The sequence below is a fragment of the Channa argus genome, chromosome 13 (assembly GCF_033026475.1).
Source record: "Channa argus isolate prfri chromosome 13, Channa argus male v1.0, whole genome shotgun sequence".
Lineage (NCBI taxonomy): Eukaryota > Metazoa > Chordata > Actinopteri > Anabantiformes > Channidae > Channa > Channa argus.
This window is the reverse complement of record NC_090209.1, coordinates 25,432,721-25,449,927: the sequence shown is the minus strand read 5'-3', so window position 1 is coordinate 25,449,927 and position 17,207 is coordinate 25,432,721. Positions and strand designations below refer to the sequence as shown.

The 17,207-nt window shown below is 40.8% G+C and overlaps 1 protein-coding gene across 1 annotated transcript; it reads left to right on the top strand.

The window, feature by feature from the left end:
• The first annotated feature begins 656 nt into the window (after positions 1–656).
• On the top strand, positions 657–4,112 carry LOC137139749 (tumor necrosis factor receptor superfamily member 14-like). Its single transcript, XM_067527441.1, has 6 exons — positions 657–822; positions 898–990; positions 1,860–1,985; positions 2,083–2,244; positions 2,333–2,417; positions 3,112–4,112. The coding sequence occupies exons 1-6, from the start codon at positions 792–794 to the stop codon at positions 3,218–3,220; spliced, it is 606 nt and encodes a 201-aa protein (XP_067383542.1). The 5' UTR covers positions 657–791; the 3' UTR covers positions 3,221–4,112.
• Positions 4,113–17,207: the final 13,095 nt, after the last annotated feature.

Genomic DNA, 17,207 nt, shown 5'->3' with positions numbered 1-17,207 from the left:
AAAGTAAAGACTCCTTTGAGATTATAACAAGTCTCTCTCTCAAAATCTATTTTGTATTTTCTTTGGTAGCGATTGTTTTACTTAGTGAGCTTTTTGAAACACTACGGTTTCATCAGATTTTATTAACTGTGGTTTGAGAAACACATGGTTCTCGATAAGAACGTCTCTTTCGTCTGTAAAGTAAAAATGTGATTAGTGTGAGTTTTACAGGCATTTCCCCAAACTTCCACACAAAAGGGGATTTATGGGCCAATAACTGAACAGTGTGGTGTAAACAAAACTTTGTCTTTGTATGAAATTGCAGTTGATTTACATTTCGCTGAATTTATGTTTGGTTTCTAACTCATGTTATCAGTGATGACTCCCAAAAACTAACACCATCAATATTTGTTTTCACATCCTTATTGTTGGTTCTGTTGCTAAATATGTTTTTGTTGTTGTTGTTGTTGTTGTTGCTGCAAGATTCAATGGTAATTTATTGATGTAAAAGCATTTTTTTGCTGGTTTTATATTTTTCCTAAAAGAAAAATTCTGATTTATTAGCTGATTTATTATTGTGAAATCTGATTAAAACCTCGAGCTCATTTGTTTTGTTGCTGGTGGTTTTAATCTGGAAGGTTTCCCCCTGAAATGTGTGGTAGGGATTAAATTCAGGATCATGTGACCTGGAGAAACCTTTCCACGGCTTCCTGTGGATGGAGGGTCGCTTCTCTCTTTTTAGCGTTGATTAAATTCGGCCAGTTGTGGAAACTTTACTTAGAAACAGAACCAATTTAAAGTGTCGGTGACTAATGATGATGTTTCCTGCGCTGCTTGTCTTTGGTAAGTACCGCAGAGTTGGTGCGTAATTTACCCAAAGTTTTTATCTCAGACTCACGCTGTCACGCTGGTTTTCAGGGTTTGTCGCTGCCTTCACGGGACCAGCGTTGTGTTGCAGGAGATATGAGTTCACTACACGGGATGGACGCTGCTGCCCGATGTGCTCCAAAGGTATGAAACGTTGGAAACATGTCAAAACGAAAACGAAACAAAAAAAAAGTCTCAATTTGACCACTGGAATTAACATGACGCATGCTACATTCAGGTGCTGTCGGAATTTGGTTCTCTGTGCCGTCACGGTTTTCTTTGAGCAACAAAAACAGCAATGATGCTTGTTAATAGGTCGTTATTAGGCCTGAAGCTAGAGGTCGACAAACAGCCAAAGCTTTACTAAAGAATTAAGAAGCAATGGCGTTGAAAATGGTTCATTTAGCACAATAAGAAATGGCGACATCTGCTGCTCACATGTGATATTACACGTGAATGGGTGGAAATAATCGCGATCGTGGCGAAAGCGTTTACACACGGCCTATTTTGTATTAATGTAAATAAATATTGTGTTTATTATAAACTCTGATCACATTTAAAAGCTCTTAGCAGCTGTGAAGGAGCAGGATGTTTAAGTTGTGTGCGGGTCAGACAAACGTGAACTCACCGTTTTCACAATTTATGGGAATTTTATACACAATTGGACAAAAACGTTGGTAAAGACAATATTTGTCAAGAAGTTCAAACACTCGTGGTGATATTTGTGACAACTTTAGTTGCAGCCATGTAAAACATGTCACTTAGAGAAATCTACAGTTGTTTCCTGTTTCTCTGCAGCGGTGAAATAAAGGTGTGAGAACATCTACACTCTCAGGAAGCTTGTCACCAGCTTTTTTCAGCATTGAAAATGAAGCATAAATCACCACTGTGATAAAATGCTTCATTTGTTCAAATCTCAGAGATCAGCAGTGACTCTTGGAAATGACTCTAAATTCTTACATGTCTCTAGTCAGAACCCTAAAAGATCACTAATGTTATGTTGTCTTGAACAGGTAACGTTGTTCGGAGAGACTGCACCCAATTCTCAGCGACGTACTGTGTCCCATGTGAGGACGGGACTTTCATGAACAAACCCAACGGCCTGACGAGATGCTTCCCCTGTTCTACCTGTGGCGCAGGTACAGTCAGATGGAAACTCTAAATTAAAATGCTGTAAATTTAACAGATTCATTTTAAGTTTGAAATTTAATAATAACTTCATTTTTGTCTTTGTAGCTCAGGGTCTTTTTGCGCAACAGAAGTGCACAGCGACAACAGACGTAGTCTGTGATGTAGTTAGTGGATATTTCTGCAGAAGTTTGTCTGATGATGGTACAGGATGTAGTTTTGCAGTCAGACATAAAGTCTGTGCACCTGGTCAGAGGATTGAAGCACCTGGTAAGAAAAAGGATCTTCAGAACTTATCGTGCTTTTCATCTGATGTTTGGGGTCTTTTAATAAATCTCCGATTTTCTCTGTCTCTAAGGAACCAGCAGATCGGACACAGTGTGTGAGGACTGTCCGCATGGATATTTTTCAGAGGATGGTGTCAACTGCACAGCTTGGACAGTGTAGGACATTGTTCTTTCTAAATGCACAAACAGCCAAAGCCAAAATTAAATTTCTAAAGTTTTCTAAATTTTTAAAGTTATGTCCTTTACAGAATTCTGCACTCATTGTCGCACTGATGGTTTTGATCATGTAAGATTTTATTCCCAACTATCAATGCAGTTTTAGGACACTAACAATCCCCTCTGTCCAACATTTAGTTACAAAAAAAAATTATATACAGGAGTGTGACAATAGAATTGCTGAAGTCATAGCACCACAGGATGTTAGTTTGAATAAGCAGGTGAGGAGTCTGTCAGCTGTTATGGATTAAATAAGAGAAATTTATGACCTGAAACTATATTTTTCCCCAATGTGTCAAGTTGTCTCAGATTTCAGGATGTTCACATGAATTCATTCTGTATGAGTCTCTGATAGAGGAGCTCGGACTTTCAGTCTCATCTACAGCCATCAGCAACGGCTCTGGAAATTATATACAATCTGTCTGTTAATGATAAAATGTTATTTACAAAACCTTTTTACATCCAATTAACTGATTTTGATCCCAGCTTTTTCAGCTCAGTTTACAAAATCTTTTCCTTTGACTGGTCCTAACTGTGCCTCTGGTAATGCTTCATCTTTATCTGTTTAATATGTAAATAAAACAGAATTCTATAATCCATAACTAAAGCAATTTGTACTTCTCCTACCCAACAGTTGCTCAGAATCCCAAACAAAGATCAGAGAAGGAAGTGCGATCCTCGACGTGGACTGTGAGGATCCACCAACAAGTTCTGAAATGTTGTCTAAACCTCTCTGTTCATGATCCTCTTTCTTTAATAGCACTTTCAGGTCCTGTGACTGAAGGTTAGTGCTTCTTCAATATCTGCTGCTGCTACTACTATTACCACCATCTGCTCCTCATCACATCCTGTTGAGTCCAAGGCCACTAACTGTTCATGTTCTAATATATTACCTTTACAAAACAACTAATAAGCTAAAACCTGTATAGTGTCCCAGCACGATGTCTTTGTCTTATGATTTACATTATGATAACATCTATGACTAGATAGACTCAGACACTGTATGATGGGATGTGAGGGACCTGCATGAGAACGATGAGCATCGATGTTTTACTTTACAAATCTTTATTATCAACTAATAATCAACAGCAGCAAGTGAGAAACACAAATATCCCTCTTCAGTAATACTTTCAATATTTCAGTCATATTTTAACATTTAGAAAATGCATGTTCTTATACCCACATTTATGAATGTCATTTCACATTGTGTCATGCATGTTTGTGCTCTTATATTCTGTTCATGCCATTTAAAAAAAACTAAAATATAATTTGTTCAAATCTTTTTTAAAGCTTTAAAGTGTTTTGAGTTGCTTGTTATGATTTATCGGACACTATCTGAACTAATATACTAAAATGATGAGCAATGACTGGATGGGACCAGTTTAACGAGCAACGTTCACTAAATCATTCCACATAAGAACCAATGTATTTTAATATTTCAGTACTTTATAGGTTCAAGAGCAGCCGGGGCCACTTTCTGTGTGGAGTCTCCCTGTAGGATTTAGGTTTATTGGTACCTTATATATGACAAGGCCAGTTCTACTTGGCCTGAATTGACGCTTGTTCCATAAGAGATTTATTGGAATTACGTTTGTTTACTCTGTGTGTCAATAAAAATATTACATTACAAATTTTCACTTTGTTTTTGTGTTTCTCTGATTTCTCTTTTAGTTTTTCAAACACTTTTCAAAGTTTTTACAGTTGGCTAATGAAAGTGTGTAGACTCAGTTGGATTTTAGTTGAATTAAATGAAGAAAATTAAGATTTGAAGAAAAACTGGAAAATTTAACCATTTAGTTACCAGCTGCAAAGATGAAATATGATTATTTAAAGTTCTTTAAAATAAAAATAAAACAGCAAATCCTCGTAACGTATCGTTCATCTTTGACATTTCTGAAAGTCTGTTTTCAATTTTTACATCAGGATACTGATTGTAGTGAGTGTCAGTGTCTGATCCTGTGATACTTGTATAAAACATTCAACCCTGTTGTTTAACTAAGTATTGTGTAACCCAGCTTTTGAATAAAACTGTTTTAACAGACACTAAAACCCTGAATTTAATGAAGGTTAATTAATGTGTGTCCTGTCTGAAACTTTATGCTGCAGTGTCATTACAGCCAGGTCTCACTTCATCCTCGTGTTCTGTGTTACATCCATTCAAAGACACACAGCAGGTCACCGACCGATCACTGTGTTATTAGTTAAATCGTAGTGTTTTCCCTCTTTGATTGGAAAGAACCGGAAATGTTTTACCTTACAAACATTAGTTGCAGTTCATGTACATGTCACTGTGGAGCCCATGCAGTTTGCGTATCGTCCAATTCATTCCACGGACGATGCCATCTCCACGACCCTCCATCTGGCCCTCACCCACCTGGACAATAAGGACTCATACGTACAAGCTGTTCATTGACTTCAGCTCAGCATTCAACACAATCATCCCTCAGCACCTGATCAAGACGTTGAGCATACTGGGCCTGAACACCTCCCTCTGCAACTGGATTCTGGACTTCCTGACTGGGAGACCTCAGTCAGTCCGGATCGGGAACAACATCTCCAGCACCACCACACTGAGCACTGGGGCCCCTCAGGGCTGTGTGCTCAGCCCTCTGCTGTTCACTCTGCTGACGCACGACTGTGTAGCAAAGCACAGCTCGAACCACATAGTCAAGTTTGCCGATGACACGACCGTGGTGGGTCCAATCAGCAAGAACGACGAGTCAGCTTACAGGGAGGTGCAACGGTTAACAGCCTGGTGTGGAGCAAACAACCTGTCTCTGAACGTTGACGAAACTAAAGAGATGGTTGTGGACTTCAGGAGAGCACAGAGCGACCATTCTCCACTGATTATCGATGGATCCTTAGTGGAGATCGTCAAGAACACCAAATTCCTTGGTTTTCACCTGGTCAGTCAACACCAGCTCCATCACCAAGAAAGCTGAGGAAAGCCCATCTCCCTCCCCCCATCCTGACCATGTTCTACAGAGGGACCATTGAGAGGATCCTGAGCAGCTGCATCACTGCCTGGTTTGGGAACTGCACCGTCGCGGATCGCAAGACCCTACAGAGGATAGTGAGGACAGCTGAGAAGATCATCAGAGTCTCTCTGCCCTCTTTTATGCACATTTACACCACACGCTGCATCCGCAAAGCCAACAGCATTGTGGACGACCCCACACACCCATCACACACACTCTTCACACTCCTGCCATCAGGAAAGAGGTTCCGAAGCATTCGGGCTGTTACATCCAGACTGTGCAACAGTTTTTTCCGTAAACCATCAGGCTCCTAAACAAACAGAACTGAAATGGAACTTACACACACTACAACCTGAACTCAACACACTCTCATCATTCATTACTCATCTCAATTCATTAGCACATTGGTTCTTGGAGGAACGTTATCTCATTTCTACTGTGTACTGTGAACCACTGTGTATAGTAGAGATGACAATAAAAGCCACTTGACTTGACTTGACTTGAAATCATTTCAGCTCAAACCTGTGCTACACTTTTCCACCAGCGTCAATTAGCAGCCACAAATGATCTGTTGAAAGAAAACACTTGATGGAGAACATTTTCATTCTAAGAGTTTCTTTTGAGGACCATTGCATCTTTGTACAATTTACTCTGTGTTCTCTCAAGTGAGACCAAAAGGGAGCAGGCTGAAGCCAAATCTTATTTATGACCCTACTCCGTTTGTAATCGCCTACACGTCATTCCAATCCTCTTCATATCCCAGAGAAATGAGACCATAACTAAAGATTTCTAGTGGTTCTCATACAGAAACAAACGAGCAAGACGTCAGCTTTTCAATTTGTTGCCCTTAGATACAAAGTCATATTATATCAGCACATCAACGTAAATTCCCCCTCTGACTAAAACACTTCTGCTTTCCAAATTTGTTCTGGCTCTGATTTCCTTAAAAGTAAAGACTCCTTTGAGATTATAACAAGTCTCTCTCTCGAAATCTATTTTGTATTTTCTTTGGTAGCGATTGTTTTACTTAGTGAGCTTTTTGAAACACTACGGTTTCATCAGATTATATTAACTGTGGTTTGAGAAACACATGGTTCTCGATAAGAACGTCTCTTTCGTCTGTAAAGTAAAAATGTGATTAGTGTGAGTTTTACAGGCATTTCCCCAAACTTCCACACAAAAGGGGATTTATGGGCCAATAACTGAACAGTGTGGTGTAAACAAAACTTTGTCTTTGTATGAAATTGCAGTTGATTTACATTTCGCTGAATTTATGTTTGGTTTCTAACTCATGTTATCAGTGATGACTCCCAAAAACTAACACCATCAATATTTTTTTTCACATCCTTATTGTTTGTTCTGTTGCTAAATATGTTTTTTGTTGTTGTTGCTGCAAGATTCAAGGATCATTTATTGATGTGAAAGCATTTTTTGCTGGTTTTATATTTTTCCTGAAATAAACATTCTGATGTCTTAATTCAGACAAAGCTGGTTTATTATTGTGAAATGTGTGGTAGGGATTAAATTCAGGTTCATGTGACCTGGAGAAACCTTTCCACGGCTTCCTGTGTAGGAGGGTCGCTTCTCTCTTTAACAATTTACCCAAAACTTTGGGTAAATTGGTTGGCTTTTTTTATGAGCAACAAAAACAGCAATGATGCTTGTTAATAGGTCGTTATTAGGCCTGAAGCTACAGGTCGACAAACAACCAAAGCTTTACTAAAGAATTAAGAAGCAATGGCGTTGAAAATGGTTCATTTAGCACAATAAGAAATGGCGACATCTGCTGCTCACATGTGATATTACACGTGAATGGGTGGAAATAATCGCGATCGTGGCGAAACCGTTTACACACGGCCTATTTTGTATTAATGTAAATAAATATTGTGTTTATTATAAACTCTGATCACATTTAAAAGCTCTTAGCAGCTGTGAAGGAGCAGGATATTTAAGTTGTGTGCGGGTCAGACAAACGTGAACTCACCGTTTTCACAATTTATGGGAGTTTTATACACAATTGGACAAAAACATTGATAAAGACAATATTTGTCTGAATCATCTGTGACCACTGCAGACTCAGAAATGACTCATTAAAAAGAAGCATCTGTCTGTAAATGTTGCTTCTTTTCACCTTTTTCTTCTGCATGTATTTCTACATGTTTGTCAGTCGTCTGTAAATCTCTTTGGATTCCGTGAACATCAATGACCAGAGCTCATACAGTCACTGTCTGCTGTTACTCTCATCTGATTAACCGTAATAAACACAATCGTACATTTCTTTTTGAGACAGTAACCAAACTCATTCATACTCCTCATCATTTGGTGCCTAAGATTTTCTTCTTCTTCTTTTTCTTTCGGCTGTTCCCTTTCAGGAATCGCTACAGTGAATCATGTGCCTCCATCTAACTCTGTCCTCTGCATCCTCTTCACTCACACCAACTAACTTCATGTCCTCCCTCACTACATCCATAAATCTCCTCTTTGCTCTTCCTCTAGACCTCCTGCCTGGCAGCTCCAACCTCAGCATCCTTCTACCAATATATTCACAGTTTCTCCTCTGAACATGTCCAAACTCAATCTGGCATCTCTGACTTTATCTCCAACACATCTAACATGATCTGTCCCTCTGATGTCCATCTTAAGCTCTGCTACCTCCAGCTCTGCCTCCTGTCTTTTCTTCAGTGCCACTGTCTCTAAGCCTAACAACATCTCTGGTCTCACCACCGTCTTGAACATCTTTCCTTTCATTCTCGCTGATGCTCTTTTATCACACAACACACCTGACACTTTTCTCCACCCGTTCCAACCTGCCTGCACTCGCCTCTTCACCTCTTTTCCACACTCACCGTTGCTCTGAACCGTTGACCCTAAGTACTTAAAGTCCTGCACCTTCTTCACCTCTGCTCCCTGTAACCTCACCATTCCACCTGGGTCCCTCTCATTGACACACATGTATTCTGTCTTGCTGCAGCTAAGCTTCATTCCTCTGTTTTCCAGAGCAGACCTCCACCTCTCTAGATTTTCCTCCACCTGCTCCCTGCTCTCACTACAAATCACAATGTCATCTGCAAACATCATAGTCCAGGGAGATTCTTGTCTAACCTCATCTGTCAGTCTGTCCATCACCAGAGCAAACAAAAAGGGGCTCAGAGCTGATCCTTGATGCAGACCCACCTCCACCTTGAACTCCTCTGTCACACCTACATCACACCTCACCACTGTCTTACAGCTCTCATACATGTCCTGCACCACTCTAACATACTTCTCTGCCACTCCAGACGTCCTCATACAATACCACAGCTCCTCTCTCTGCACCCTGTCATATGCTTTTTCTAAATCTACGAAGACACAATGCAACTCCCTATGACCTTCTCTGTACTTCTCCATCAGCTTCCTCAAAGCAAATACTGCATCTGTTGTTCTCTTTCTAGGCAGGAAACCATATTGCTGCTCACTAATGTTCACCTCTGCCCTTAGCCGAGCTTCCACGACTCTTTACCACAACTTCATTGTGTGACTCATCAGCTTTATTCCTCTGTAGTTGCCACAGCTCTGTGGTGAATGGGCAGCCGCACATGTGTGAAGACAGAGTGCAGATAGAGACAAAAGCTAGAGCAGATCTCCAAACAGAAATGCTAAAAGGCGAAGTAGAGATGGTGTTTACAGATGGATGTTGTTTCAGGCATAGCACAGAAGGACTAACAGCAGGTTATGGAGTGATCAGAAGGACTAAAGAAGGTCAGTATGATGTTGTCAGTGCAGGGCTTGTCACAAAACAGCCATCAGCACAGACAGCTGAATTGGTAGCAATGATAGAAGCTCTGAGGTGGGCAAAAGGAAAACGGGTTAACATTTACTCAGACTCAGCTTACGTGGTAGGAGCAGCATTGGTGGAGCTACCACAGTGGCTAAGAGCAGGATTTGTTTTTGACAGCAGGAGGACAGCCTATAAGACACCAGGAACAGATGAGAGAACTGGACCATTTTGCTCCCAGCAGAGGTGGCCATTGTGAAATGTAGAGGACATGCAGGAGATCAAGGAGCAGTGGCTCAGGGAACTAACAGAGCAGATGAGGTAGCTAAACAAGCAGCAGGTTACAAGGATGGTGATAATCGTATGATGGTGTCACAGGAGGTAATTGATTTACTACCCGAATTGACAGAAGAAGTGATTGTGAAAGAACAGGAAAGAGTAGATCCTCAGGAGAAGTCAGTGTGGAAGCAGAGGTGCAACACAGACAGAGGGATTGTGGAGGAGGGCAGATGGTAGAGTGGTACTACCACAAGGAGAGTTGAGAAGAGTGGTGTTCAAGGAAGCACACGGATTAGGGCATATAGTCAAACAGATGATGAGACAGATGGGTGGTTGGTGGCACCCATTTCTTGAAGACCTGGTAAAACACCATGTGAAGAGTTGTGTGTTGTGTGTAATGAATTTAATCAAAAACCTACTGTAAAAGTAACAGCTGGAGTTTTCCCCATTAGAACATTTCCGGGGGAAGAAATTATCATTGACTTCACTGACATGATTGATAGAGTTGGAAGAAAGTGGTATCTTTTAGTGGCAGTGGACGCCTACACAGGATGGCCAGAAGCCTGGTCTACAGGGAAAGAAGATGCTAAAGTGGTAATAAAGTGTTTGATAAATGATTACATTCCCAGACACGGGTTCCCCAAAGTTATCAGATCTGATAATGGTACACATTTCAAAAATAAGGAACTGGCTCAGGTAGAACAAGCACTAGGCCTCACACACCGTCATTGCACAGTGTATCACCCACAATCACAAAGAAAGAAAGAAAGGATGAATCAAAATCTGAAAAACAAAATCAGTAAAATTTGTAGACAGACAAACATGACCTGGGTGGAGGCGCTGCCAATGGCGCTAATGACCATCAGAGGAGCAGTAAACAGAACCACAGAATTTACACCATATGAGTTGTTAACAGGAAGGCAGATGCCAGGGCCAGGGTCTCAACTGAGTCCAATAAGTGACAGTTGTTAAAATGCCTTATAAACCGTACTTTGAACAACTCAAACTGTTGGTATCTAGTTGCTCAAAACACATCGCAGACCAACACCAGCAGCAGGGAACAGCTGAGCCACGCACAGTGAAGTACGTGAGACTCAAGGTCATCAGAAGGAAGTGGTCTGAGCCATGTTGGACAGGACCATTCGAAGTGGTGGAGAGAACATGGCATGCAGTGAGGCTCAAGGGCAAAGGAGACACTTGGTTCCTCTGGAGTATGACAACACCTGCTGAAGAGCCTCAGAGAAGTATTGAGTTAATTCAAAAAGACATTGTTTCTTGGAAACACAAGACATTGACTGTCAAGCAGCTAGACAGGAGATTATAATTTTGTGAATATAAATTTAACCAATAGCGCCATGATGATTTATATGGGGCCTTGGTCCGGTCTCAGTGGAAAGGGCAAGATTGGTGTAGGAGTTATTATAGGAGTAGGACAGTGTGTAGTTCTGGGATTGATAATTTGGGAAGAAGTTGAAACAAAACAGACACAGGATAAATTAGACAGGAAACTCAAAGGTCTATATCCTAAAGCCGGCCGACAGCGTGACATTGCCTAGATAATTATGGGGGAATAGAACTCAATTATAGAAAAGGGGAGCCAACAACCTTTATGTTTGATTTATTTAAACTGTGGAGCCAGAGAGGAATCATGGCGAGGCTACAATCTATACATATGTATTGATACTTATTTGAGTAACATGTGTTGAAAAGGAAAAATGGGTAAAGGTGCATCGTGTGCCGGTTGGAGTTCAGTAAGAAAATGGACCGGCTCAGGCTGGACACCACAAAAAGTAAACTTTCAAAAATGGTGGGACAATTTCACATTCGTACGCATCCTCTCTAGTGAGGGAAAAAAAACCCTGCTAATGTTTTTGCAGAAATTATGGAATAATGCCTTTGGGAGCTCAGCGGTAAAACAAAATACGTTCTACTTAGTGTTGGGTGTGAATCACAGTGGCACGGATACTAAAACACTCATCAAGATTAATTTATTGGACCCTATGTGACACCCACCAATGGTTGGTCACAATTGTTGATTAGGATTATGTGTTTTTCTGTATTTTGGTGCAGAGAGGCTACATTTCGGAACATTTACCATGGTTTTAAGTTTCAAGCTTTTCATTGTAATTGTCAAGTTACGCCACTAGGTGGAGTATACACCAAAATGAGCGCTAGTTGAACGTAGCCTTCAGGCCTCTGCTTCTCAGACAGAAACAGCCTGATTGAACGGACACAACTAACGTCTCCCGTCTCTACTTTTTCCTGTCTGAAACAGGGTATATAACCCGTCTACAGGTCACTGTTGTTTGGGGCCTGTAACACCTACACCTAAAAACGAATAACGCTAATTCCACGAAAGGACAGAAGGTTGTAGCACAGGGACTAGCTAAAGCGTTCAATTATGATAAATTAACAACAGAGGACTTCTTAGAGTTAGCCACGGGATATGGGGACAAGAACCTGTGGCTGAGTTGGCTGAGGGAAACTGCTAGGGAACAGGGAATGACAGACTGCAGCACGTCCCAGGTTAACTACAGCCCCAGCCCCGTTATTCCCAGACTTCCCAGATCCCTGGGGATATAGCTGTAAGTTCAATGACACGGCCCCAGAGAATAACTCGTGTGTGTCATTAGATGCTATATTTCCTAAAATGAAACGTCATGTGCATCCGCCTGTCTTCCAACCAGTGGAATCTAACTATACTTGTTTTAACTCTAGTTCTGGTGAATCTGAGCGCAACATCTTTGGGACGCTCCCACCTTCATGGTGTGCACGTACAGTTCAGGTACCTACACCCAATCCATGGACCAAAATGAGAGCTAATCTCTTTTGGTATTGTGGGGATCAGCTCCCAGCTGCCTAAAAAGTGGACTGGGAACTGTGCAATGGTCAGACTTGTTATGCCCATAGCTCTATTAGGCCACCGTGATCCTACAGCAGAACGTATGCGGGTTCGGAGAGGCACTGATCAATGGGATATTCGTGGCCCCACTTTTACCCCAAAATAGATTAGCACTGGACATGTTGTTGGCTGAAAAGGGGGGAGTTTGCTCCATGTTTGGTGATTGGTGTTGTACATTTATCCCTAACAATACAGCTCCGGACGGATCTGTACAGAAAGCATTAGCAGGGTTGAGAACCTTGTTTCAGGAGAATCGTGAAAACTCTGGGATTGACAACCCCTTAGATTCATGGTTAACAGGAATGTTAGGGAAATGGAAGGGACTCTTTTTGTCTACATCTATCTCTTTGAGTTCAGTTATTGCTTTGTTTACATTGTGTGGTTATTGTTGTATTCCTTGTATACGTGCTCTGTGCCAACCTGTTATCATTACAGCGGTAGAGGGAGAGGTGGGGTATCCAGCTCAACAGATGCCCCTCCTTACTGCTGGAGGATTCCTGTCAGATGAAAAAGCCCTGGCAGGGGAGGACGATGTCCTGGTGAAACTATTTAAAATGGTGATCTCCTGGTACAAGAGATCAAAAGGGGGAACTGTGGGAAATATCATTTGAATATGCCTTATATTTTTGTTTTACTTATATTAATAATAGGTAGGCTATATTTCTCCTGTTAAGGAAGACAACCTGAAAAGAGACACTCCTGACAGCAAAACAGACTCTCTATATAAGATTGGGTAAAGGGAGAGATGGTTAGTCAGACTTCTGCCCTGACACCCTCTGTTGTTGTTAGGGAAGAGAACTCTGACCCAGAGCTCTGTACATTTTGCATTTGTAACTTGTATTAATTAGATTATAGTATTAATTTTGTTATCATAGAATAAAGCATCTTAAAAGACAGTCGTAGTCCTCTCCTGATTTTGACCACGCTACATGATGCAGTAACTTAGTAAGTTTTATATTGCGAACTTTTAAAGTCGTTAGTGTTTTCTTAGGCTAAAGAAGCAGAATTCCCTGATGGGATTTGTCTAAAATGTGCAGCTTTTCCTTGATCAGTCTCTTAAAGTCAAACTCCTTGATGCTCATTATTGTTCTGTTTTTACAACTATCTGAGTGCAGGAACAGAGTGTGGTGAAAAGATGAACATTCCCAGAAGATAGTTTTAAGAAGGAAAAAAAAAAGCTTGAGTGGTTTTAAGATTCGCTCCTGAAACTCCCCTAACTGTAAAATGCATCTTATATGATGAATTTCTATTTCTCTATCTTTGTAGGTATTGGTTGAGATGGGAAAAGCCATTTGAAACTACAACGTACATTAGTCTTAAACATGCATCGTCCAAACTGTAGCAAAAGCAAATCAGTTTTCATCATAGACATTTACCTGCGTTTACAGTATTAAGACATCTGACACATTTTGTAATTACTTCCCACCTTAGCTACTGGACTTATTAATCTATCTGGAGCCTGTAGCAGTGCTCAACTCAACTTGAGGAGCTTTCAGACCAAACAAAAAACTGTAAAATCCTCCAGCAGTTATAAGACACCAGAAGGTTTAGTTTAAGGCTCCAAAGATTATTTCTCATAATTAAAAATATTGTAAACCTTAAATATCATGTTTGCTGTTTGTAGCTTCTCAAATATGATTTGCTGTTGATCGTTATGTGGCTCTGTGGCCCCTCTGCATCATTTCACCCAAATAACTTCGAGTTAGTTCAAATTGATCTTCTGGTACGTTGGATTTACTGTAGCATTCAGTGACTGTAAGGTGTTTGAGGAGACAAAGACATGATTTCTGAGATGATAAAACACTAAACAACTTGCTGCTCAGATCTTAAGTTACTATGAAACTAAATGCCAGAGTCTTTGCAGCAGGCTTGTGTTCTCACAGGGGACCAGTAGATGGTGGGATCTGTGCCACATGCTGGAGACCAAATGCTATAGAACAATCTCAGTGTGTTTGCACTGAGCTGCAAAATGTTTGAGTCATTGATTGTTGTTTCACAGACTTATGTAAAGATTTCAGTGAGTCATAATCAGACACTTTGACAGGAAGATACAGATGTGTTTTTATATCTGCAGTGAAAAGAAACACTGTCCACAAATAATATGCATAAGAAGCAACAGTATGAAGATCACAGAAAGGATGGTGCAGTATTCTAATGTCATTTGGTTTAATAACACCTGAAGTTAATCCACTTTTTTTGTCTTTAATTGGTCAGTTAGCTAATCTGCATATTAAACACTCAATTATCAGATCTAACATTAATGTTAATCAACATTTGATGTGATGAACATATTTAAAACATAGATATTATTCTACTGTTTGAGATTTACATTAACTGTTAAAAGTAATAATATTCATCTTTACACTCACAGGACTGGGTCAATCTCCCAAATTAAAAAATGACTGACATACTCAAACACTTAGTCCACTAGGTGGCACCATTTTATTATTACTGGATAAACATGGACACATGGAAAGTGAAATAAATTTCAATAAGAAGTTGAGTTCAGAGGCATTTTATGGTTGTAAGTTTTCCAAAAAGGGTCGTAGTCACATGACAAAGACTTGTGTGATGATGAAGCAGACGACATTTCTGTCGTTAAAATCACTGACAGGAAGCAGGAGATGGAGGTTTGTCCTGAGGGAAAGAAGAAAAAGCTGAATCAGATCAAACCTTAGAAAAAGGTTATTTGGAAATAATAATTGATGCTTTAGAGACAAACAGACTAGATCCTGTCATCACACCATACGAGGTTTGAAAACACCTGGTGGCCTCTGTTGCACGTTGACATCCTGCCCACATTTCCTGTTTTACAGCTCAGCTTTGAATGAAAAGACTAAATGTCTCCAGGGTATGTGCAGACTTTTTATCAACTCGTCAACAGCCAACCAATCGAGTTTATGGTGCTGAGACAGAGAAAGATGGAGTAAAGTGAGAGCACGATTAACTCAGAAGAGTGTTAATGTGGTGTCTGTCCACTTAAAACATACTTCTGTATCTGAAAGAGGAGCAGTTCTCTCCTGTCTCTCTGTTCCCATTGTGGTTCCTCTTATACTAAGCTGCTGCTTAACCTCCTCTGTGCACAACGTTGCTGTGTTTTCCTGATCTAAGGATGCAGAGACCTGGATGAGCTTGTCCCTTCTTCTGGACCTTCTGGAGCTTCTCTATTACCTGCCTCAGTATCTCTACAGCTTTTATGTTCTGGTAACTTCTGTGTTCCTTTTTTCATTCAGTCAGAGCTGACACTTCTTTCTTCACATGCAAGATGCTCGATGTTTTGCTGAGCTTCTCTTAATCCAGTCTTTACTGAGATGAACTGTGTGAGGCAGCTAAAGCAGAGACCTTTGGATGTTACAAATCTGATTGTGTCTTTGGGATCCGGCTCTTTTCTCTTCTCACAACATTCTAAAACATGGCTCCTTGAGCTTTAAACCCATCAGGTTTGACTGCGTCATGCTTCTTCTGTCTTGTTTGTTCAGCATCTCCGTGTCCTCCAACTTTGCTTTTACTTTTGACATTTGTCTTTGGCTTCCTCTTTCCTTCTAAGCTGGCATCCAAAATATCGCCAAATTGTGAGTTATTACTGACTTTTACTAGTTGATAAAATCTATGAAGTCCACATCATTCATAGTGTTTCGACATCTTTTCCAAAAACAGCATATTTGTTTAGTGCTTTTCTCTCCTCTGCTTTTATCTGTGGCCACTCGAGCTTTTTTATGTTGGATGTGTTGATCGGCAGCTCGTCCCCATAGTGTTGCTAAAGCTGCCTCCTTGCTTTTTCTGTAACCCTCATGTGATCTCATGTGTTCACAACCAGGAACACGGTTATGAGGTTCTCCACCTATAAACTGCTGCAGGTAGAACAACCCATCTTGTTGACCGGTGCTCTAGTGTTCAACAGCCTGTTCAAATGCTCGTATAAATGAGCGGTAACTTCTCTCTGTGGGAGTTGCGACACATTTTGCTGATTTACTAGTTGGTGGTGGGTTTTTTTTGTTTTTTTTGTCCTTTCATCTTATCCCATGAGTTCAGCGCAACCCTCCCCAATTTCTACCGGGCTTTGACCGGCACTGCACAGCTGGGGATTGATATGGTCTGTTGGGGGTTCAGTTTGTTTCCCAGGGACACTTCGACATATAGCCAGGACCTGGGATCGAACCATTTTGGCGCATTCATTTACAGTCAGTCAGTCAGTCAGACATGACTTCAGGCTGTGACTGGTTTCTAGATGCTGCTGAACTGGCACAAGGCATCACTTGCTGTGTCTCATTACACCTGCTTCAGGCCGTCGCTTTGTCTCTTAATAATTATTTATGCCATCTTCAGCGTCTGCACAAACCTTCATCTGGGCTTCTGATGCAGCAAGCTGGACTTCTTTACGTGCCTTTAAGCAGGTCTCCTCCATTTCTACTTCTTGTTTCTTTTTCTTCACGCTTTTTTTCCTCCCAGCTTCAAACGAGCAGAACTTGCACCAGATGTTTGTGACAAATCTCTGTTCACTGAACGGTTCTTCTTTGTCCGTATGTGCGACCGATGTCCTCTGAGATGTTGGCTGCACATCATCATCACCAGTTACTCTGATCATCTTTGTCTTCATCTCCAAGAAGAGGCAACATTTCTGCATTAAGCACTTTATGTCCAAAGGATTTCCCACAGACGATAAGACGTCTTCTTTAGTTAGTTTTCCCTTTACTTCATCCTTAAGAGATTTTATTTCCTTCCTTTTACGAGTGAGCTGAGCTCACTTTTCCTTCCATTACCTTTGCTGTGGGCTTTGGCCTCTTAAGGCTGCAGCTTCCATTTACACAGTGGTGTTA